At 43.2% G+C, this 18,279-nt stretch overlaps 1 protein-coding gene across 1 annotated transcript in view; it reads right to left on the bottom strand.

Moving 5' to 3' along the window:
* LOC137450774 (connector enhancer of kinase suppressor of ras 2-like) overlaps positions 1–8,392 on the bottom strand; it is a 199,007-nt gene extending 190,615 nt beyond the window's left edge. The window contains exon 1 of the mRNA XM_068157671.1: positions 8,318–8,392. Coding sequence (XP_068013772.1) covers positions 8,318–8,384 — 67 coding nt within the window. The 5' untranslated portion in view covers positions 8,385–8,392. The remainder of the gene's footprint in view (positions 1–8,317) is intronic.
* Between the last annotated feature and the right edge of the window lie 9,887 nt (positions 8,393–18,279).

Here is an 18,279-nt window from a genome sequence, read left to right as displayed (position 1 = left end):
AGAGAAGAGAAGAGAAGAGAAGAGAAGAGAAGAGAAGAGAAGAGAAGAGAAGAGGTGGTGGAGAGAGGCAGAGCTATAACACGCTCTTCATTCAAGTGATAATTGCTGTGTCTGAGTTGTCAGGCTGATGACACCATTGTCTGTCTTAACTCAAACAGAGGAACTCTTCCATGTAAACTAAGAAGGAGATGTGTCAAATTAATCCTTCCTATAGTTGTAGCAGTTTCAGTGTGGTTATAGAAGACTCAATTTCTGCTTACAAAGCCCTGAGTTTTTGCAGGGTCCATGTGATGCTTAGAATGAAGAAGGTGGACAAGGTTGTAGTGAACACAGTTGAATGTGTTTTGTAAACTCACTGTCTGTTCCCGGTTTATGTTAATCATATCACCTATGCTGTAACCCAGGTGCACTGTGGTCTTTTTAACACTCATTTTCTGTGGGAGAAGAGTTGGTGGAGAATTAGTATAGGCAAACCAAATGGTGCACTGGTCTTGGATTCTTCTGAGTGCATCACTATAGAAGGTCAACAAGGACACTTGTCAGGAGCTGTTGGAGTATTTGGTAATCAGAAATAATTTTGTTTCAATTTGTCACTAGAGCTCTTCACAGATACAACCTTATAATTTTTTTGGCTCTTTGCATCCTATAACTCATGAAGCTCCATCTTTCCAACTGCTGTCATCACTAAAATGGCATCAGGGAACAGCAGAGTTTCATGTTTAGTAGAAAAAAACTAACCTACAAAAGTAGCATTTAAAACATATCTACAACATTGTTGTGGGGAGAGAGGATGAGTGGCTGCTGTTGCTCAGCAATATTATATACTATTGTATGTCATTAATTTAATAGCAACAGTGTGACTAACTTCACCAGAAGAACTACAACCTCCATTGGAAGGGGCCTCTGGGGATCACCCAGTCCAACCTCTCTGCTAGAAGAGGGTCACCCACAGCAGGTTGCCCATGATCACAATGTCCAGGTGAGTTTGGAGTCTCTCAGAGAAGGAGATTTGGCAACCTGAGCCAGTGTTCTGGACCCCTCACAAGAAAGTTTTTACTCATGCTTAGGTGGAACTTCCTGTGTTCCACTGTGCCCATTGCCCTTTGTCCTGTAACTGGGCACCACTGGAGAGTCTGGCCCTGTCCTCTTGCTCTTTAGCTATTGATCAGCATTGATCAGATCCCCTCTCAGGTTGCTCTTCTCCAGGCTAAATAACCCCAGGGCTCTCATCCCTTCCTCCTCACAAAGATGCTCCAAGCCCCTCATCTTTGTAGTCTCCCCTGGATTCTCTCAGTAGTTCTCTGTGTCTCATGAATTGCAAAGCCCAGCACTGGAGCTGATACTCCAGATGTGGCCTCAGCAGTGCAGGGCAGAACAGGAGGAGAATCTCTCTTGACACCTGCCAGCCACACTTTTCTTAATGCACCCCAGAACACCATTGGTCTCTCAACACAAGGCCACATTACTGACTCATGGGAAACTTCTTGTCCACCAGCACTCCCAGGTCCTTCTTTGTTGAGTTGCTTTCCCACAGGTGAGCCCTCACCTGTACTGCTGCAGGAGGTTGCTCCTCCCCAGGCGCAGGATTCTACACTTGCCCTTGTTGAACTTTACCTCTGCCCAACTCTGCAGCCTGACCAGGTCAAATGGCAATGTAATTTTCACTTTTCTGGCTCAGACAAGTGCTGCAATATTTATTGTGCCTCATGTATTTTATCATTGCAAACAGAAATGCAAGACTTCAGACCTGCCAGAAACAGATGTGTGGGGATTTCATTAGGTAAGAAGATTTCTGTACTCAAGCACAGGAAGCGTCCATCTGACCCACACTGCACACTTAGGAGACTGCCTTGAGGACAGAGCCAGAAAGCATGCAGCTGCCTTCCCACTGCTTTTGAGACCCAAGAACTGGGATGGAGGCTTGCCTGAGACTCCACCATCTAGACAGTATTTTTCTGGCACACACTGATTTCTTCTACAAAAAGGGAAATGTTTCTAAACCTGCTTTCCATCAGAGGTAGCCAGAAATACTGCAACACCAAGATGTTCTGCTCTTTTCTCAGAGCCAGACATTTTATAAACTTGTTAAAGTAACTCTGAGGTGTTACACACAGGGCTCTCAATGTTATGGAACAGGTGTCAGTCCTGCCAAAGCAAGGAGAAATTTAGACTTGGGAATTAGGAGGGCAAGACAATGCTGTCAGCATTATGTCTGGGAAGAAGCCATGCAGGTCTATTATGGCTCAGCAGGATCCAGTGTCTTTGCAGGTTCTTGACATACAGTGCCTCATTTAATGTGATCTGAAACTGTCATCCACAGGATCCAATTTATTCTGAATTTTGCTTCCTAATGTAATACCTTGTGAAATAATGGAGAGCTGGAGAAGGTTGATCTCTTCTGGACTTGCACTGCTACTCTGTTCTCCTCATGCTGGTCAGAATCTGAAGGTGAGTTTTTGCATAATGTATTGTGAGAACAGCTGATAAGGTTACAAGACACAGCAATGCATGCCACTGCTGTCTGACTGCCTATATGAAGGTTCAAGACTATAAAGTAAATTTCTTTGCATAATGACCTGGAAGATTAGTTACGCCTGAGAAAGGTGACTTGGGAGGCTTCCATTCAGCTCAGACTCTTCCCTGTGAGCAGAATTACAGTTCTTTAAAAGGTCTGAACCCAGCTGCCTCACAAATAGGGGCAGTTTAGAACATATTCCTCAATCTCCAGATAATAAATATACAGATCATTAAAGTGCTAAATGTTGCTGAAATCTTTTCTGGAGATGGTGCTAATCCAGTTGTTCCTTGGAAGATATAAAGACCAGTTTCTAATTAGTCCTCAGAAAGGTGCTAGTAAAAATGAGCTAACAGTGACAGGGATACAGAAATACTCCATAGAATTTCCATAGAATATTGCAGCTGGACTTGATAAAAGGAAGCCTTTGTAGAATACTCAGCTTGCAGGCCAGCTTGCTGTGACACTGAGTATCCCTGAATGGTTACTGGGAAGGCAGAACATGAAGACATGGACTGAGCAAAGTGTTTCATTGTCTGCGCAGGCAATGGTACACAGGTTGAATTAAAGTGATAACGGTGAAAGCCTTGAGAGCACTGAGTCTTAATTACCCTGCCAGTCTTATGAGCTCTGCACAACATCTTGACCTTTTAGGTTGAGAAGAATGGAGCTTGTGTAGAGTGTTAGTAACAGTGTCATGGCTCTAGATTTACTTGGACATGTGGTAGTAGTGGAACACAGTAATTCATGCCACAACTGTAAGCTGTTTGTTCAGTTTTGAAATTGGTGAGAGCAGAAGGAAAATGATGAATCCCTTGCCTCAGAACTGCTTGAAAATTCAATGCTAATTCTGAGGGTGTCCCTGTTTGTTGCTCTCAGTTATCTTCCAAACATATTTGTCTTCAGGAAGAACTGAAAAGATGTCATAAACCCTACATTTTTCTAAATAAGATATGACCTGGGTTATCTACTGGAGTTTCAAATTGCATCTTGTGAAGTCGAATTCTTGCATTATGGGATTCTAGGGTCATGAAGGGGGATCAAGGAAGCTAAGCATCATCCAGCTCAGCACCTCTAAGGCTGCTTTTGCAGTAGATCATAATATTTAGCTGTGTCTCCAGTACACTCCAAGATTTGGGCTATTACATTCTGTAAACAGAGGGGACTCCCTGCTTATGACATGCTGCTACGGAACAGGTAGTGATCTAATGGAAAGCAAAAGAAGACTGAGCAGGGGGTTTGCCGGAGCCCTGCGTGCTCTGAATGCTAACAGCTCCACTCACGTCATCAGCTTCCCTGCTCTCAGCTCCCCCCTCCCTCCCTTCCTTTCTCTTTTATGAGCCAGCTTGAAATCAGGGAATTACATGCTAAGGAAAACCCTTCAGCTAAACATATAATTATTCTGCACAGGATCAGTGCAGCACAGTTAATCAGTTTACCAACTGAATTAATTTTTATTTTTTCATGTCTGCATCTCCTGTTGAGAGTGGAGAAATTCTTGGTTTAAAGGGGAAAAAAATGGCTTGCAGTTGTGAAATGAGTATCCAAAGCTGAGCATTCATTAGGAGAGAAACCTCCACTGCAGGCTGCTCTGGCAGACAAGCCTTACTGTCAATCCCCCAGACTTTGAGTAACTGACTCCATGCAGAGTTATGGCTTACAGCTACTTAAGAAATAGCTGGTTTCCTATTCTAATTTTCAGCTGCTTAATAGCATTCCATTCTCCTAAAGTCACAGCTGTATTTCATCTCATTGTATTCCATTTCACTTCACTGGATTGCTCTGGTAAGTTAGCATTTACTTGGACAGAGGTGTCACTTCAGTGGAAATGACTGCGCATTGTAAATGACCTGCTTGTAAACTGCTTCACTCGGGAAGCACAAAATCTCCAATGCTGCTACTTGTGATAGAGCAAAGAACACCTTTTAGATTCCACCTATGGTGAAAACACAAACTATTGTGCTTTTACTAATTATGAGTGAAAGCAAGAGGCAGCAGTAAGACATCATGCCTGCCAGAGGCACCCCAAACCCCCACATTCTGGCCAGGATTATCAGCCATTGTGCATGCCTGCGTGTTAGAACAGCCAGCCTCTGGCTTAGCAGTGTTCACTCCAATAACCTGTTCACAGCTGCCAAGTGTCACTGAGTTTCACAGCAAGTTCACAGACCAGAAAGCAGTCAAAATCTCCAGGTAGAAGCACTGCACATGTAAAAATTGAAGTGCAGATTCTCATTTACTCACACTAATCTATCAAAGTGTTTAATAGGTTGCCCAAGGAGGATTGCACAGGGAGGTCATGGATGCCCCCTCCCTGGAGGTGTTTAAAGCCAGGCTGGGTGAGGCCTTGAGCAAGCTGGGCTGGTGGGAGGCGTCCCTGCCTATGGCAGGGTGGTTGGAGCTAGGTGATCTTTAAGGTCCCTTCCAACCCAAACCATTCTGTGAATCTATGAACCTATCAAAATGAACGACAATGAAAACTGACCAAGTCAGAAAACTACTCTGATTCTTCCTGGACTTGCAAGACTGGTGGGCGATGTTCATCTTCCCAGCAGTGCCAAGACAGAATTTGAGCCAGGCAAAGTTCTTTCACTTGCAGTACCTTTTGGGTCCATAGAACCTATCCCCAAGAAAATATTTGAGTTCTGTATGAAATGTGTACAGCCCAGGAGGAATAGTGGCTTGCTTTCTGAAGCAAAAGCTAGTTAGAGACATTTAAAATACTGCAAAATGTTTTGGGGAAAAAATGACTGGTGACTGAAAGCTGTGCTTAAAAATGGCTTCAGAGTGCATGGGTCTTGCTCCTTTGAAAACTTTCTTTTTAACCACTGGGCCTTCTGCTCTGCATTTGCTAAACTTTACAAAATGTTGTTGTACAAAGACAGTTTCTTCTACACAAAGGTATCTACAGCCTTAACTTCTAGACCCTCTCTAAGCCTCCAGGATCAGTTTCTAAGGACTCGCGTGGCCTTTTCAGGTTGTCCATGCCATCAGTTCCCAAGCCGGATTCCAGCTGAATACACTCCCAAGAGAGGAACTGTGGATAAATACAAGATGCCAACTTGTCATAATAATGTTCCTTAAAGCCTACCAATTTTTACTTTTTTGGCAAGTAACATTTCCTTAAGGAAAAGAACAGAAGGGTGTCTCCTCTCGGCTGGGGCTTCGGCTACAGCTGCTCCTCATAACAGCGTGCTGCCAGCAGGACGCATTCTGGGTAGCCAGGTCTCAAATTATTAACATCATTTTCATGGCTTTCTTCCACCCCCTCCTCGACAATTTGATGTTGCTGGTACTGACTGCTAGTTAGTTTCACAACGTGTACTTGGCTAAAAGTAAGTTACAACAGCTTAAACAATTACAGTAAGTTCAAGTTTAAAAAAGACATATTGCTCTCATTCCCCTGGTGGGATGTAATATATGGATTTCAATTTTATTACAAGCAAAATTCTATGACAAATAAAGCTAATTGACTGCATACTTGTAAGCCAAAAAAAGAGTGGAAAAAAACCCAGAAAACCAAAAAAAGGTGTACTACACTTGCAATATTTGCTATAGTCTTTGTTAACATGTTGCTTTCCAGAGCAAAGATAACCTTCAACATTCCCAGCAGAGGCATTTTCCTGAAATACCTTCCCCATATCTGTTAATGCTGTCCAAGTGTACCTGTCAGTATGGAAGACATACATAAAAGCTACCTTATCACTTAAGAATCACTACCCATGCAGACCTTGGACCTCTCTAATGCCTTAATAGCTACTTAGCAGAATGACTGCAGCTAATGGAGCTGACATACAGGATGTATGTAAATGGCAAGCAAGCAGTGGGCACAACTGGGTGATTTTTGTACAGTAGGGCATTTAGAAGCAGTTTTCAACTAATCCTGGTGTGCTTCCATTTGTGTGTGCTTTGCATTTCTAAAGGGGGACACTGAGTTGAAGAAGGGACTTGTGATGCTGGCATGGAGAACACAGGCAAATGTGCAACTTTATTGTTTGTGGATCTGTAGCGCTTGTGCTGCCAAGGAAAATATCTATCTTGCGAATGCTTCAATATTCCTTGCATTATCCTGAGTTATGCTTAAGCCCAGAGGCACATAACTGCCAATACTGTCTACTCCAGACATCCCTACGGATGCTGGATGCAGTCTTTGTACAAAAATTGAACTGTAAGGCAACTCCATACACCTCAAAATCTTTTGCTTGTGTGACCTTCTTGCCTCTCTCATGGTATGCACTGCATATGTCATGGATCAATGTTCCCCAAGATGTAGTTAGTTTGTATTAAAAAGGATTAAAGACTAGCAGGAAGTATTTTTAAATGTAGCAACAAGTATTATAGCCACCCTGACAATAAATCACATTGCAGTTCCAGTAATGAGCTAAAACAGCAGAAGGATCTCTCCACTTTTTAAAGCTTTTAGGTACTGAAATTGAAGGTGTGGAGCTGAAAACTCTCCCCTGCATGTACATTAAGAATTGATTTCGAGTAATGACATTGGAGTATGGGAATGAATCCTGTATCTAATGGATTTTGGGATCCATCCCAATGACCTGCTTAAGACCATCCAGTTAATCTGACTTCACAAACACCTGAGAAACAAACTACAGACACTGCCTTTGATACCCTTAGCTTCGTAATGCCTCGTGCTTGTGAAAGAACAGATTGGAATGTGTCTGATGAGCACCTAAATGGTCCAACTTCAGTTAAGGTTGGAGACATAGCTCAGCAAAATGAAATCAAACCATTTCCTTACTAATGATAACGCTTAGAGAGCTTTAAGGATATTATAGCGGGTGTCCAATTCAGCCCTGCAGTAAGTTCAGTAATCACATTACAGAAATTATTGCCATGAGTAACAGGCAAACAAAATTTGCACCTCTTCTTCTTACATAATGGAGATCCCCTGTAGCAGGAATTATTTGTCTGTAAGACAGACAGCTCCTCAGCAGCAATGTAAAACCTCAGCGATGCATCCCGCTGCAGAAATTCATTTTTCCCCATTCAGGAGAAATTTCAAACACTTATCACCATCACCACCAATCCGCCACCCTCCCCGCCGACCCAGCCTGCTTGCAGCACAGCCCAGCATTATAAAGCAAAACATGTCACTGCTCCTGGTTGCGAACGTGCAGGGAAAGCGCCCTTGCTGTCAAGTTGTGGGGAAGAGTTTCTCCGGGAAGCGGAGCTCAGCCCTGCGCGTCCCTCCCCACCCCCCGCCCCGCACTCCCCACGCGCGGCTCGGGCTGCACTGTCCGCGGTACCGGCGGCGGACGGGGACACGAGTGCACGGCGCACGGCAGCCGCGCCAGCCCCAGCGGCTGGGCAGCCTGAGCAAACCGGGACATGGCACTGTAGGCGCAGAATCCCTCGGTCCAGCCCCCGGCACCTTATGCTCCTTGTGGTCCCCTAAACTACACGCGAGTGCTGCACAGCCACTGCATCAGATCACCTGATGTGAGCGAAACAGACCTAATCAGGGCAAATTTAAAGCAGCCAAACGTAATAACGTTACACTGTGCAATGCATAATGGAGCCAGCAGACACAAACACTTTATGCCTGCATTTATCAACGGACACATTTGATCCCCGCTCAGCTCTCAGCAGAAATTCCAACAACATGCTGCACAGCTTAAACAGCCTCTCTCTCTCCTCAGTCGTGGCTCTAAAAACTACTGTGCAAAGCAGCATAGGGATTATTAGAACTGAATAAACTCTGCCCAAAACAAAGAATGCAAAGAGCAGGTATGTAAATTGCAAGGATCCAAAGTACAGACAATACATGGTAATAAATGATCATACCTTTCATCCAATCCACTACTTGCTTGGGCGTCCACTTGCTAATAGGTTCCATAACGAGAGCCATCATCAGATCACTTTATCATTCACACCAAAATCAGAAAAAAGGAGAGGAAAAAATGTCTCAGAGCATGGCTGGGCTGAGAGAGCTGTAGGATTTTACAGTGCAGTCCAAAGAGAAGATGATGCTTTGTCCCTCCAGGTTTCTCCTGCACTGATTCAGTAATGTATAAAATTACACTGCTTGATCAGCCCTGGCACCTCCCCCACTGCACACAGCCTGCAACACGCTGGAGCAGAGAGCCAGGAAATGGTGCAGTACGTATAGACTTACTTACAAAAGCCTCTACCCAGTGATCTACTTATTAGACTGGCACAAATATCATTTTATATTACAAAGAGAGCAATTCGAGCTGGAGCTATTCCAGACGCTGAGTTTTAAGAAGCTTTATTCCAACAAGCTCTGGGATCTTCATCAGGGAAAAATATCACTACTGTAAGTTGATAGCAGATTGTCTTGGCTTCATTGTGAATATGCTGACTGTCACTCAGTTTAAAGAGAAGAGAGAAATATCAGAATATCACTTGGCATCTGGCAAAATGCTGAGCATCTCCATCTTCACAATACAGAATGTTGCTGGAGTCTCACACTAGGCAATCATGCAATCCAGAATGTCAAACGCAGTACAAAAAGTCTTACCCATGAAAAAAACTGTTGGAAGGAAACTCTTTTTTTCTGGCCACAATCAGAGCCAATATATTTCCCCCTATGAGCTGTTCATTTTACAGTGAAAGAATGACAGCAGCGAAGAGTCAATTTCACTACTACAGCACTTTAATGTAGACAAGTATAGCAAGTATTGTGATTCAAAGCCCTGGGACCATTAGTCAATCTCTCCCTTTTGCTAGGGAAGGGGAAAAAATGTAACAAATTCTAGTGCTGAAGTTTAGCTCCCTTCCATGAGATGAAGGTGAATGACTTTAATGAGTTGTGCCAAACAGCACCTTTTGGACCCCTTTGTGACTCTTTGCTCCTCATGCAGAGCAAGTTCTGCATCATGTGGCTGAAGAAGTGCGGGTTTTCTGTTTGATCCATTGTCTGAGATATGCAACCCCACTATTTTATCTTAGGGGGAGAGACTCAAATTCCAGAAGGAAAGACAAAACAAAGCAGTTCCACCTTTCTTTTCAGCAATCTTTCATCTGTGCCTTTTCTTACTGCAGCTGCTCTGAGTTCCACCAGCACATCAGGGTAAGGAGATGGTACTGTTACCATGTCTGCCTCACTTCCCTAGAGCTGTGTTAATGTACCCAGGCTAAGATCTGTCCTCTCCTTCTCACATGGGGGAGTATACAATGCAAATGGCATATTTATGCAGTGCTGTTTCAGGGTTCCTCTTTAAGGCTATACAGATGAGGATGCAGGCAGGCATCCTGTTTTTCTTCCCCCAAACATCTCCAAAGAGATGTTCCAGTCTCAGTTCAGTGATGCTCTCTATCTTTTTTTTTCTTTTCCTTTTTACTTTTCTTTGGGAAGTAATGTGATTAGTATTCTATGATGTATTTTGAGTGCTCAGAGCACAGATCTCCTTTACAAAAGGATTCACATCAATTCTCCTTCAAGAAGGCTGTTTCCAGCTGAACAGCATGTCAGCTTCCTCTATGAGCTTTGGGAGACCACTTTCCATTGCTTTAGTTCTGTCTAAATAGCTGTTTACAATGGACATAATAATGACAAATATTTCAAGTACACAGTTCTTCTCCTTTTAGGCAACAGTGGATTAGAACTGAGATACAGAGAGCAAATATTTCTGTTAGCTCTTGGAAACTGTAGAAGCCATTTGGTTTGGGGCTATGCTTTCTTTAAACCATTCTCACAAAATGATCACCTCTCTTTGATTCTTTTAAGTTCAATATGAGCATGGAGGAATTTGAGATAAGACATGCTGTGTGTGAATTTAGTCTTTGGACAGAATTCCATGAAATAATCTTCATTCATGATTGTTTGGACTACTTCCCTAATTCCTGCAATGTGACAGGCACCCTGTCAATGTCCTTTTGTCTCTCATTTCCTGCCCTGGCTTGACTGGGCAGACTTCTGGTTTGTTTGTTTTGTTACATATTTTGACATATCTTTGAAAGAGGATGGAGCCTAAGTTCAAAGCCCAGCAATGTCAGTGGCCATCCTGCCATTCATTTTAATTGTCCTCAGATGACAAAAGAATCCCCAAGTGATGACTTTGGAATCAGTGATTCCATTTTCAGAATGAGAACTATTTAGAACTTCTCCATGTCCTGTGACTGAGGCTCCCCACCACAAATCATGGAATCATAGACTCCATGATGCTAGAACTTCTCCATGTCCTGTGACTGAGGCTCCCCACCACAAATCATGGAATCATAGACTCCATGATGCTAGAACTTCTCCATGTCCTGTGACTGAGGCTCCCCACCACAAATCATGGAATCATAGACTCTATGATGCTAGAACTTCTCCATGTCCTGTGACTGAGGCTTTGCACCCCAGAGATGGTTTGCAAGTTAATTTACTGTGGTGCTAGTTCAGGCAGTAACCATAATTTGCCTGGAAGATCTTGACTATTAGACAAACCCCTGTGGTTTTCTTTTTTAACAGCAGCCACAGTTTGTCTGTATTTTGGGTGGGTGCAACCTTCTGGACAACTGTCTGCCTGTTTTGTTTATTTGTTTGTTTGTTTGTGGTTTTGTTGGTTTGTACTACTTCTTGGGATGAAACATTTGAAGTTGTTAAAAAAGGTAACTCTGTTCCTGTCCTTCCTGAGCAGACGATTTATTCAGCCTCGTTAGCTGTTGCACAGATTGCGTGCACAGCCATCGTTTCTCACAAATTATTCCAAATCCAGACAAATTCTTCTTCAACCTTTACTTTAAAGACTTGAACCTAACTTTAAAGACACATAAATGTCTTTAAGGGACATGGTTTAGATAGAGTTAGAGAATGGTTGGGCTTGATGATCTTAAGGATCCTTTCCAAGCAAAGCAATTCTATGATTCTATGAGTATGTTCATAATGGTAGTCCATGGACAAGTGTACCTGGCCACTTCCTCTGTTTCTTGCTATCTTAGTTCAAGAAAGATTTATTTCTCACACACTGTCATAAGAGAGTATCACAGAAACATGAGAAGCCTTTGCTACATTGGAAAATGAACCTGTGGCTGACCACAGATCTCAGTAACGGATACAACTGAGCTATAGCTGAGGCCAAATGGAGCCAAGATATGCTCAGACTATTTCTGTAACCACAGTTCAAGTCAGTTCATAGCACTTTTTAATATAGGCTGTCCAGTATGCCAGTTGAGGTAATGACTCTGAAATGAGTAATCACGGAATAAAGCCACCCATCGCACCGAGCTATCGGCCTATTGCTGACGTGCTTCTAAACATAGCTGGGCTAGAGTTAAATCACCTGGCAGTTACTGCCAGCTATACATCACTGGACTGAAATCAAGTTTGAGAAGTCACTAAACAGGGAACTTTTCTAAAATGTAAGCAAAACTCTGTAATCCCTGAACCTATTCCATGTGGTTTGCTGCCCATTTATTGCAAGGCTTCTGCCTAGATCAGTCCTCTCAGTCTGCCTTGCACGGCTTCCTAATACCACCATAAGAGACAATGCATCCCCATGATTGTGTTTTTCCTTCCAGGCTGAATATCCAAACCAACAAAAAAAAGAAAAAAAAAAAGATCAAGGAACATCTTTCTCACTATTATTCTATCTAGGTCATGTAAATGAGAAATACTTTCTGACTGAAGTCTGCATAGGCATCAGAGCAAAGTAAGGCATCTGAGACAGAGGCAGGAATCAGAGCTTTCACTATAGGATGCAGTGCTGTTGTCAAAGGCCTATATGAACTAATATGGTAATTCAGGCCATAATCACTGCTATCATCTTTGACAGCAAAGGCCTAGGGCTGAACAGACTGGTGGAAAGGTTTTGAGTCCCTCCTTCCCAGCAATAATGCTGGTAATTCTTCAGCTTTTGAGCACTGCCTGGTATCTCTGGGATTACTAATTAAACCATCACTCTCTGTATTTTCATGGTCACTGTGGGAGGCAGTTAAACATTCTTGTGTATTTCATGGCCAAGGATAACTTTCCAATTAATGATTATGTTCAAACAGCTACTCTAACTCTTAGGGCAACCATCTATTTCTTGCAGTTTTCATTTGGTCACAATTATTGTCACATCCTCTGCTGAAGAAATGCCTGCATGTTGGGAACTAAATCCTCTGCAAGCGGGTTAAGGAAAGCCTCGACATCGCATTTGATAGCCACAAAGGAAAACATAAGCACACAGTTTCAGGTTAAATAAGTGATGAATTCCCTGAAAAAAGCAGGATGCAAGGTTTTAACATTTATAATTCATATTATTAATGGAAATATGAGGCAGAGCTCGAAGGAGGTGACTGCTGAAGGCTTGGTTCTCGTTGAAGGGGTTTTATCATGTAATATTCACGCATCACACAGCTGCTATTTTTGTGGGGAAATACTTTCTGGATAAAGCAGAATGTAGCTGAAATACTGGGTTTGATCAGTTAGCTTCCAAGGGGGGATCTGCCCAATGCTGCTTTTATGCATCGTAACCTTTGAGACTCTAAACCTTTGAGACTCTCATGTTTCAAAGATGGAAGAAAGAACACTGCCCTTGGCAAATTCATCTGAGAAATGAAGTTTGTGCTATGAGGAACAAGCCCCCAGTTTACATTTATGATAGGGATCAACAGACATTCCTATTTAATCATAAACTTTTGCCTTGCTTAATACTGAATTTACAGGCTGAAGGGTTGGCTTTTGGCTGTCCTTGCTTTTATGTTCAGAACAGCTGGAGAAGGCTTCCTCTGCTTTGAGCAGCCTATACAAGGGCTGTAAGGAAAGGGTAAGTCCAGATCCAATTCCCAATGAGTGTTAACAAGAAAATGCTGCGTGATAGATCATGGAACTATTGGAGAGAGTCCAGTGGAGGCTACAAAAATGCTGAGGGTACTGGAGGGGGACTCTTATGAGGAGAAGCTGAGAGACCTGGGGCTGTTTAGCCTGGAGAAGAGCAAACTGAGAGGGGAGATCTTCTCAGTGCTGATCAATAGCTAAAAGGCAGGGGTCAAGAATATGGGGCTAGACTGTTTTTAGTGGTGCTCAGAGACAGGACAAGGGGTAACAGGCACAAACTAGGATACAGGGGGTGCCACTTAAATATTAGGGAAAACTAATTTGCTGTGAAGGTGCTGGAGCACTAAAAGAGGTTGTCCAGAGAGGCTGTGGAGTCTCCTCTAAAAACATTCTAAACCCATCTGGACACAGTCCTGTGCAGCCTGCTCTGGGCAACTGCTTCAGCAGGGGGGTTGGACTGGAGGATCCCTAGAGGTCCCATCCAACCCCTCACCAGGCTGGGATTCCTTAAAACCAAACCAAACCAAACCAAACCAAACCAAAACACACACACACACACACAATATCAGGATTAGTCCTACAGATTGTACAGTAACTTCCACAATAGGTTGGATATACTTTTCCGACGCATGCATCAGCTGTTACAGGGAGGTATTTTTGCCCTGTGGAGGCATTAATCCTTATCCTTCTTTCTCCAAGCATCTCGACTGGGACAGAGCGGTGAGGGGCTGCCAGGGGAGGACATTGCCTGCCCAGGCATCCCGCAGAGCCGCGGGTGACGGCGTTAGACATTCTGGAGTGCCATCTACTGGCACCCTGCTCCGGGCACCTGCCACGGCGAAGCCCAGAGCTGGGCAAAGCGAGCACCGCCTGCCCTGGCGCAGCTATCCCAGCAGCTTCTTCCACCCGCACGATTTTGGTTAAGGTGTAAGGATGGGTGGAAGCAGCCCCCTGCGACCTCACCTGCCTCCACTCTCAGCCAGGTGAAGCTCATTAAAATTTTGAATTTTGCAAGCAAGAAATGTTTTGCCTTGTAAACTAGGAAGCTGTTAAGCAGTGCGTGTTTATTTACTGCTGATGTTTATCATCACAACATTTTACAGTAGTGTTTTTCCCTTTTTTTCATAAGAATTCACTGCTGTCTCTGCAATTCAGGCACAGGTATTGTGTTTCTATTCCAGGTTTACATGGAGTTTCATTAGAGCTGCATCTTTTTCATGCTCCATTAGGTGATATAACTGTTTCATTAATGTGTTACTGATAATATATGGTATCTGACAGTAATTTGGAATTAAAACACCCATAACAAATAGTCTGGAAATAAAGGCTACCATTGCAAAAATGCAACACTCATTTTTTTTTCAGGACCACAGAAAAATGATTTCATAATAACTTGCTAAAAAAATGTCTCTTGGCATTGCTGAGATAGTTTTGTGCTGTGGTTTTTACTTTGGCTATCTTAGAGTTCCCAAAGCTCTGACACCTCTGGAGATAAAATTCTTCTGTTTAGCCACAAAACATGTGTAGTACGGTCAGAGGTGGCACAAATTTCATCCTCCTTTGTCATCACTTTTATCATAAAATCACCTTTTATTTCCAGAAGCTACCCTTTGGGTTTGCTACAATTCCTCAACATCAATGGTGGTTTACACAGGATAGATTCTCCAGCTTACATATCTCTAGGGGAAAAAACCTATCACATTCTGCTCCCCTCGTCAGAGTTTCAGTGTACCCCAAGCATGTTAATGTCAAGGGTGTCTAAAATCACACAGAGAATTAACGGAGATAATATAGTTCTTGTGTAACTTCAATCCCCTGACTGAAGAGGACCATCTGCTTTTAGTCCTCTTGCTAATATCATATCACCAACATGTTTACAGCCTTCTCAACAGCTCCAAATAAGAGGGCATGCTCAAACCTGTGAATCACTGTGACAGTCTTCAAAGCATAACCACAGGAAGAAAGTACCTTGAAGAAGCACCTGTCAAATACACTTCTACCTTGCAAAAGGAAAGGATGCTTTCATCCAGGGGCTTGTACTGCCAGAGCTAGTCACAGCTTCCTCCCTGCAGACAGGCAGACTTCCTGAAGATGCAGGTATTTGGGGAAGGCTTAACTTTTAGCTGCTGGAAAACACAGAGGAGTGGTAAAGCAAGGTGCCTCGTCTGCATAATTTACCCCTTCGGTTTGCCATCTTGGTAAACAGAGAGAAACTGCACAAAGATCCTTTGTTATCATTTCTCTGCACAGAATTCCTCTGGGAATAGCTATAAAGTGTTGCTAATTTGGGAACTGGCTGGAGAGTGTAACTAAATTAAGGAGAAACAGGAAAATATCTTGCAGCAATTCTGTTTGAGTTTCACATGCAATTTGTTTCCTTCATTCCTTCAGAGGGGATTCTGTTGCACTGGGCAGACAACTCTATGCTCAGAATGGATTCACTCTCCCAGTTCGGTGTTCCAAACCCTTGGGCTTACAGTTTCAACAGTCACAGGGAGAGCATGAGAATTTCTGAATGCAAAACTGGACAGTCTCTGTACAAACTCACTCCAACTGAACAGAAATCATCAGTCTGATGGCACAACTGTTACATGTGCATTGGTGGCCTCTGTTCTGTAGGTATTATCTAGATCAGACCACAACTTCACAACACTTCTTTTTGGCCCTACAATCTTTGCATCTATGAATACTAAAATCTGAGCAGCTGTTAACCCCAGCTTCTTTCAAGAAACCAAGACATTAGGATATTTATTGCTATGTTTCATTTCCTGTCATTATATCCATATTTGTTTGCATACAATATCATTTATATTTGCTTTCCTCCTTCTTCTAGTAAATACATGGAAAATATTTATGTGATAAAACCAGGAGAAGTGTTCAATCTATTTCCTTTGCAAGAATCATACAGCCATGCATAAGCAATAAACCATCTGCTTCTCACAACATTAGGTAAACCATATTACTTTGGAAAAAAACAGTGATAACAGCAAATTTGACAACAGTAATAAACTTCCAAAGTCTTGACACCAGATTTCCCTTGTTATTCATTACCTGCTTGCTGGAAAGTAGGCTTTGGAACAAAACTGTCCCATGCTTCCTGGGAACTTGGTCTCTACTCTGCGTAGCATCTACTGTTTGAAGAACAGTCCATCAGCACTGGAGCCCAGAGGAGGGCTGTGAAAATGACCAGTGGGCTGGAGCACCTCTTCTATGAAGACAGGCTGTGAGAGCTGGGGTTGTTCAGCCTGGAGAAGAGAAAGCTCCAGGGAGCTTTAATAGCAACCTTCTAGTACCTGAAGGAGGCTATGTGGAGGATGGAGAGAGACTGTTTCCAAAGACCTTCAGTGAGAGGACAAGGGGCAATGGCTTCAAACTAGAAAAGAGCAGATTTAGACTGGATGTTAGGAACAGGTTCTTTACTAGGAGGGTGGTGGAACACTGGAATGGGTTGCCTGGGGAGGTAGTTGACACCCTGTCCCTGGAGATGTTCGAGGTGTGGCTCGACAGGGCTCTGGGCAGCCTGATCTAGTTGAGGATGTCCCGGCTGACTGCAGAGGGGGGTGGACTGGATGACCTTTGGAGGCCCCTTCCACCCAGACCATTCTATGATTCTATGAGTTCATGATTCTATGATTCTGTGGCAAATGGGGCTTGTTTTGCCATGGAGGGACACTCAGTCTGGTGGTAGAGGAGAGAAGCTCAAGTTGAAGCATGCATCAGATCCTTGGGGTGCAATCTAGTCAGTGACAGGGAGAGGCATTCCACTGGGAAAGGACATTTTATTCTCCTGCGCTTCATCATTTCCTCCATCATCCCAGGGTAAAATTTGCCTTACAGAAATATTTGAACACAGGCTTAAATATTAAAAGAGTCATTTTGCCTTGCAGAGCTATCTGATGGGGTCACTCAGGATGTGCTGCCAAGGAGAATATCAGGTTCATAAAACTGTAACAATTCTCACTGTGCCATCTTCATTATTTCCGTGTGACTGTTGGTCCAGGCTTGTCATTCATGTTGCCAAGTGACTGGTGACAGGCAAAGCTTTTCTTGAAGGCATTCTCAAGATGGCTTTTTCTTTATCTGAGCATCTCTGCAAAGCCTTGCTATTATTAGGTCTTTCTAATGCCTTGGATAAAACCTCAGAGATTATGCTCCTACTTTATACTCCAATAGCCTCTTCATTCACGATGTTTAGTTAGACTAAATATTTGCTTGGAGGACTGGCTGTGCAGTGCCCACAGAGATATTCCCAGAGCGTGACTACAGCCATATTTTTTGTTGCCTTAATATTGTGAACATAAAAGGAGATATAATAATCTGAAAGCTAGAAAATGAAGATTCATGTAGGCTGCTGATACCTGCCAGACTAGCCTAATATCAAAACATTTGCTGCAGCCTTCACCATGTTTGCTTTAGAGAATTTAACAGGTGAAGATTTCTGTCCTGCCCTTGGTGAGTCTGAGAAGGACTGGTGCATGAAACACCAGCTTTAAATGCAGAGCTGGAAGTTTTTCATCCTCTCTGTAGTAACTGACACAAGTAAAACATTAATACAATAGAAGGATGCAGACCCAAAAGGTCTCTTCCCTTCAGCCTGTCTTCCCAAATTAACTTGCTTTGACATTTAAAGAGACCAAGAAGGTGATGCTGATGTGTCCTGTCGTATTTTCTGCTGCCTCCCAGAAGCACGCTCTTTGCTCTGAACCAGGAGCCTTTCCATTAGCAACCAGTTTTCCTCCTGTAATTCTCTTGTCAAGACTCTTCCTTTGCTCTTTCTACTCCACACAGCTCTGCTCTCTCTTAATGGTAGCTTTATTTTTAAAGAGCTTGGGAAGCAAACAACTTGGTGTTTTCCTTCTCTCTTAACAATGCACTTGGACAACCCAAAACCATTTCAGACAGCAACAATAGATGCTCTGATCAAGCAGGGGTAGGTATAAACTAATTAACAAGAACTGAAAAGCTCTGTAGCTGTGTTTCAGGCCCAGCTTTCATTTCTCTCTAGCTCTCCTGTAGTCACAAACAGCATGAGCTCTGC

Source organism: Melanerpes formicivorus, unplaced genomic scaffold, assembly GCF_026170545.1.
Source record: "Melanerpes formicivorus ecotype bairdi unplaced genomic scaffold, bMelFor1.0.p_v2 SCAF_37, whole genome shotgun sequence".
Classification (NCBI taxonomy): domain Eukaryota; kingdom Metazoa; phylum Chordata; class Aves; order Piciformes; family Picidae; genus Melanerpes; species Melanerpes formicivorus.
The sequence above is the reverse complement of the archived record's forward strand: the minus strand, read 5'-3'. Positions and strand labels throughout refer to the sequence as shown.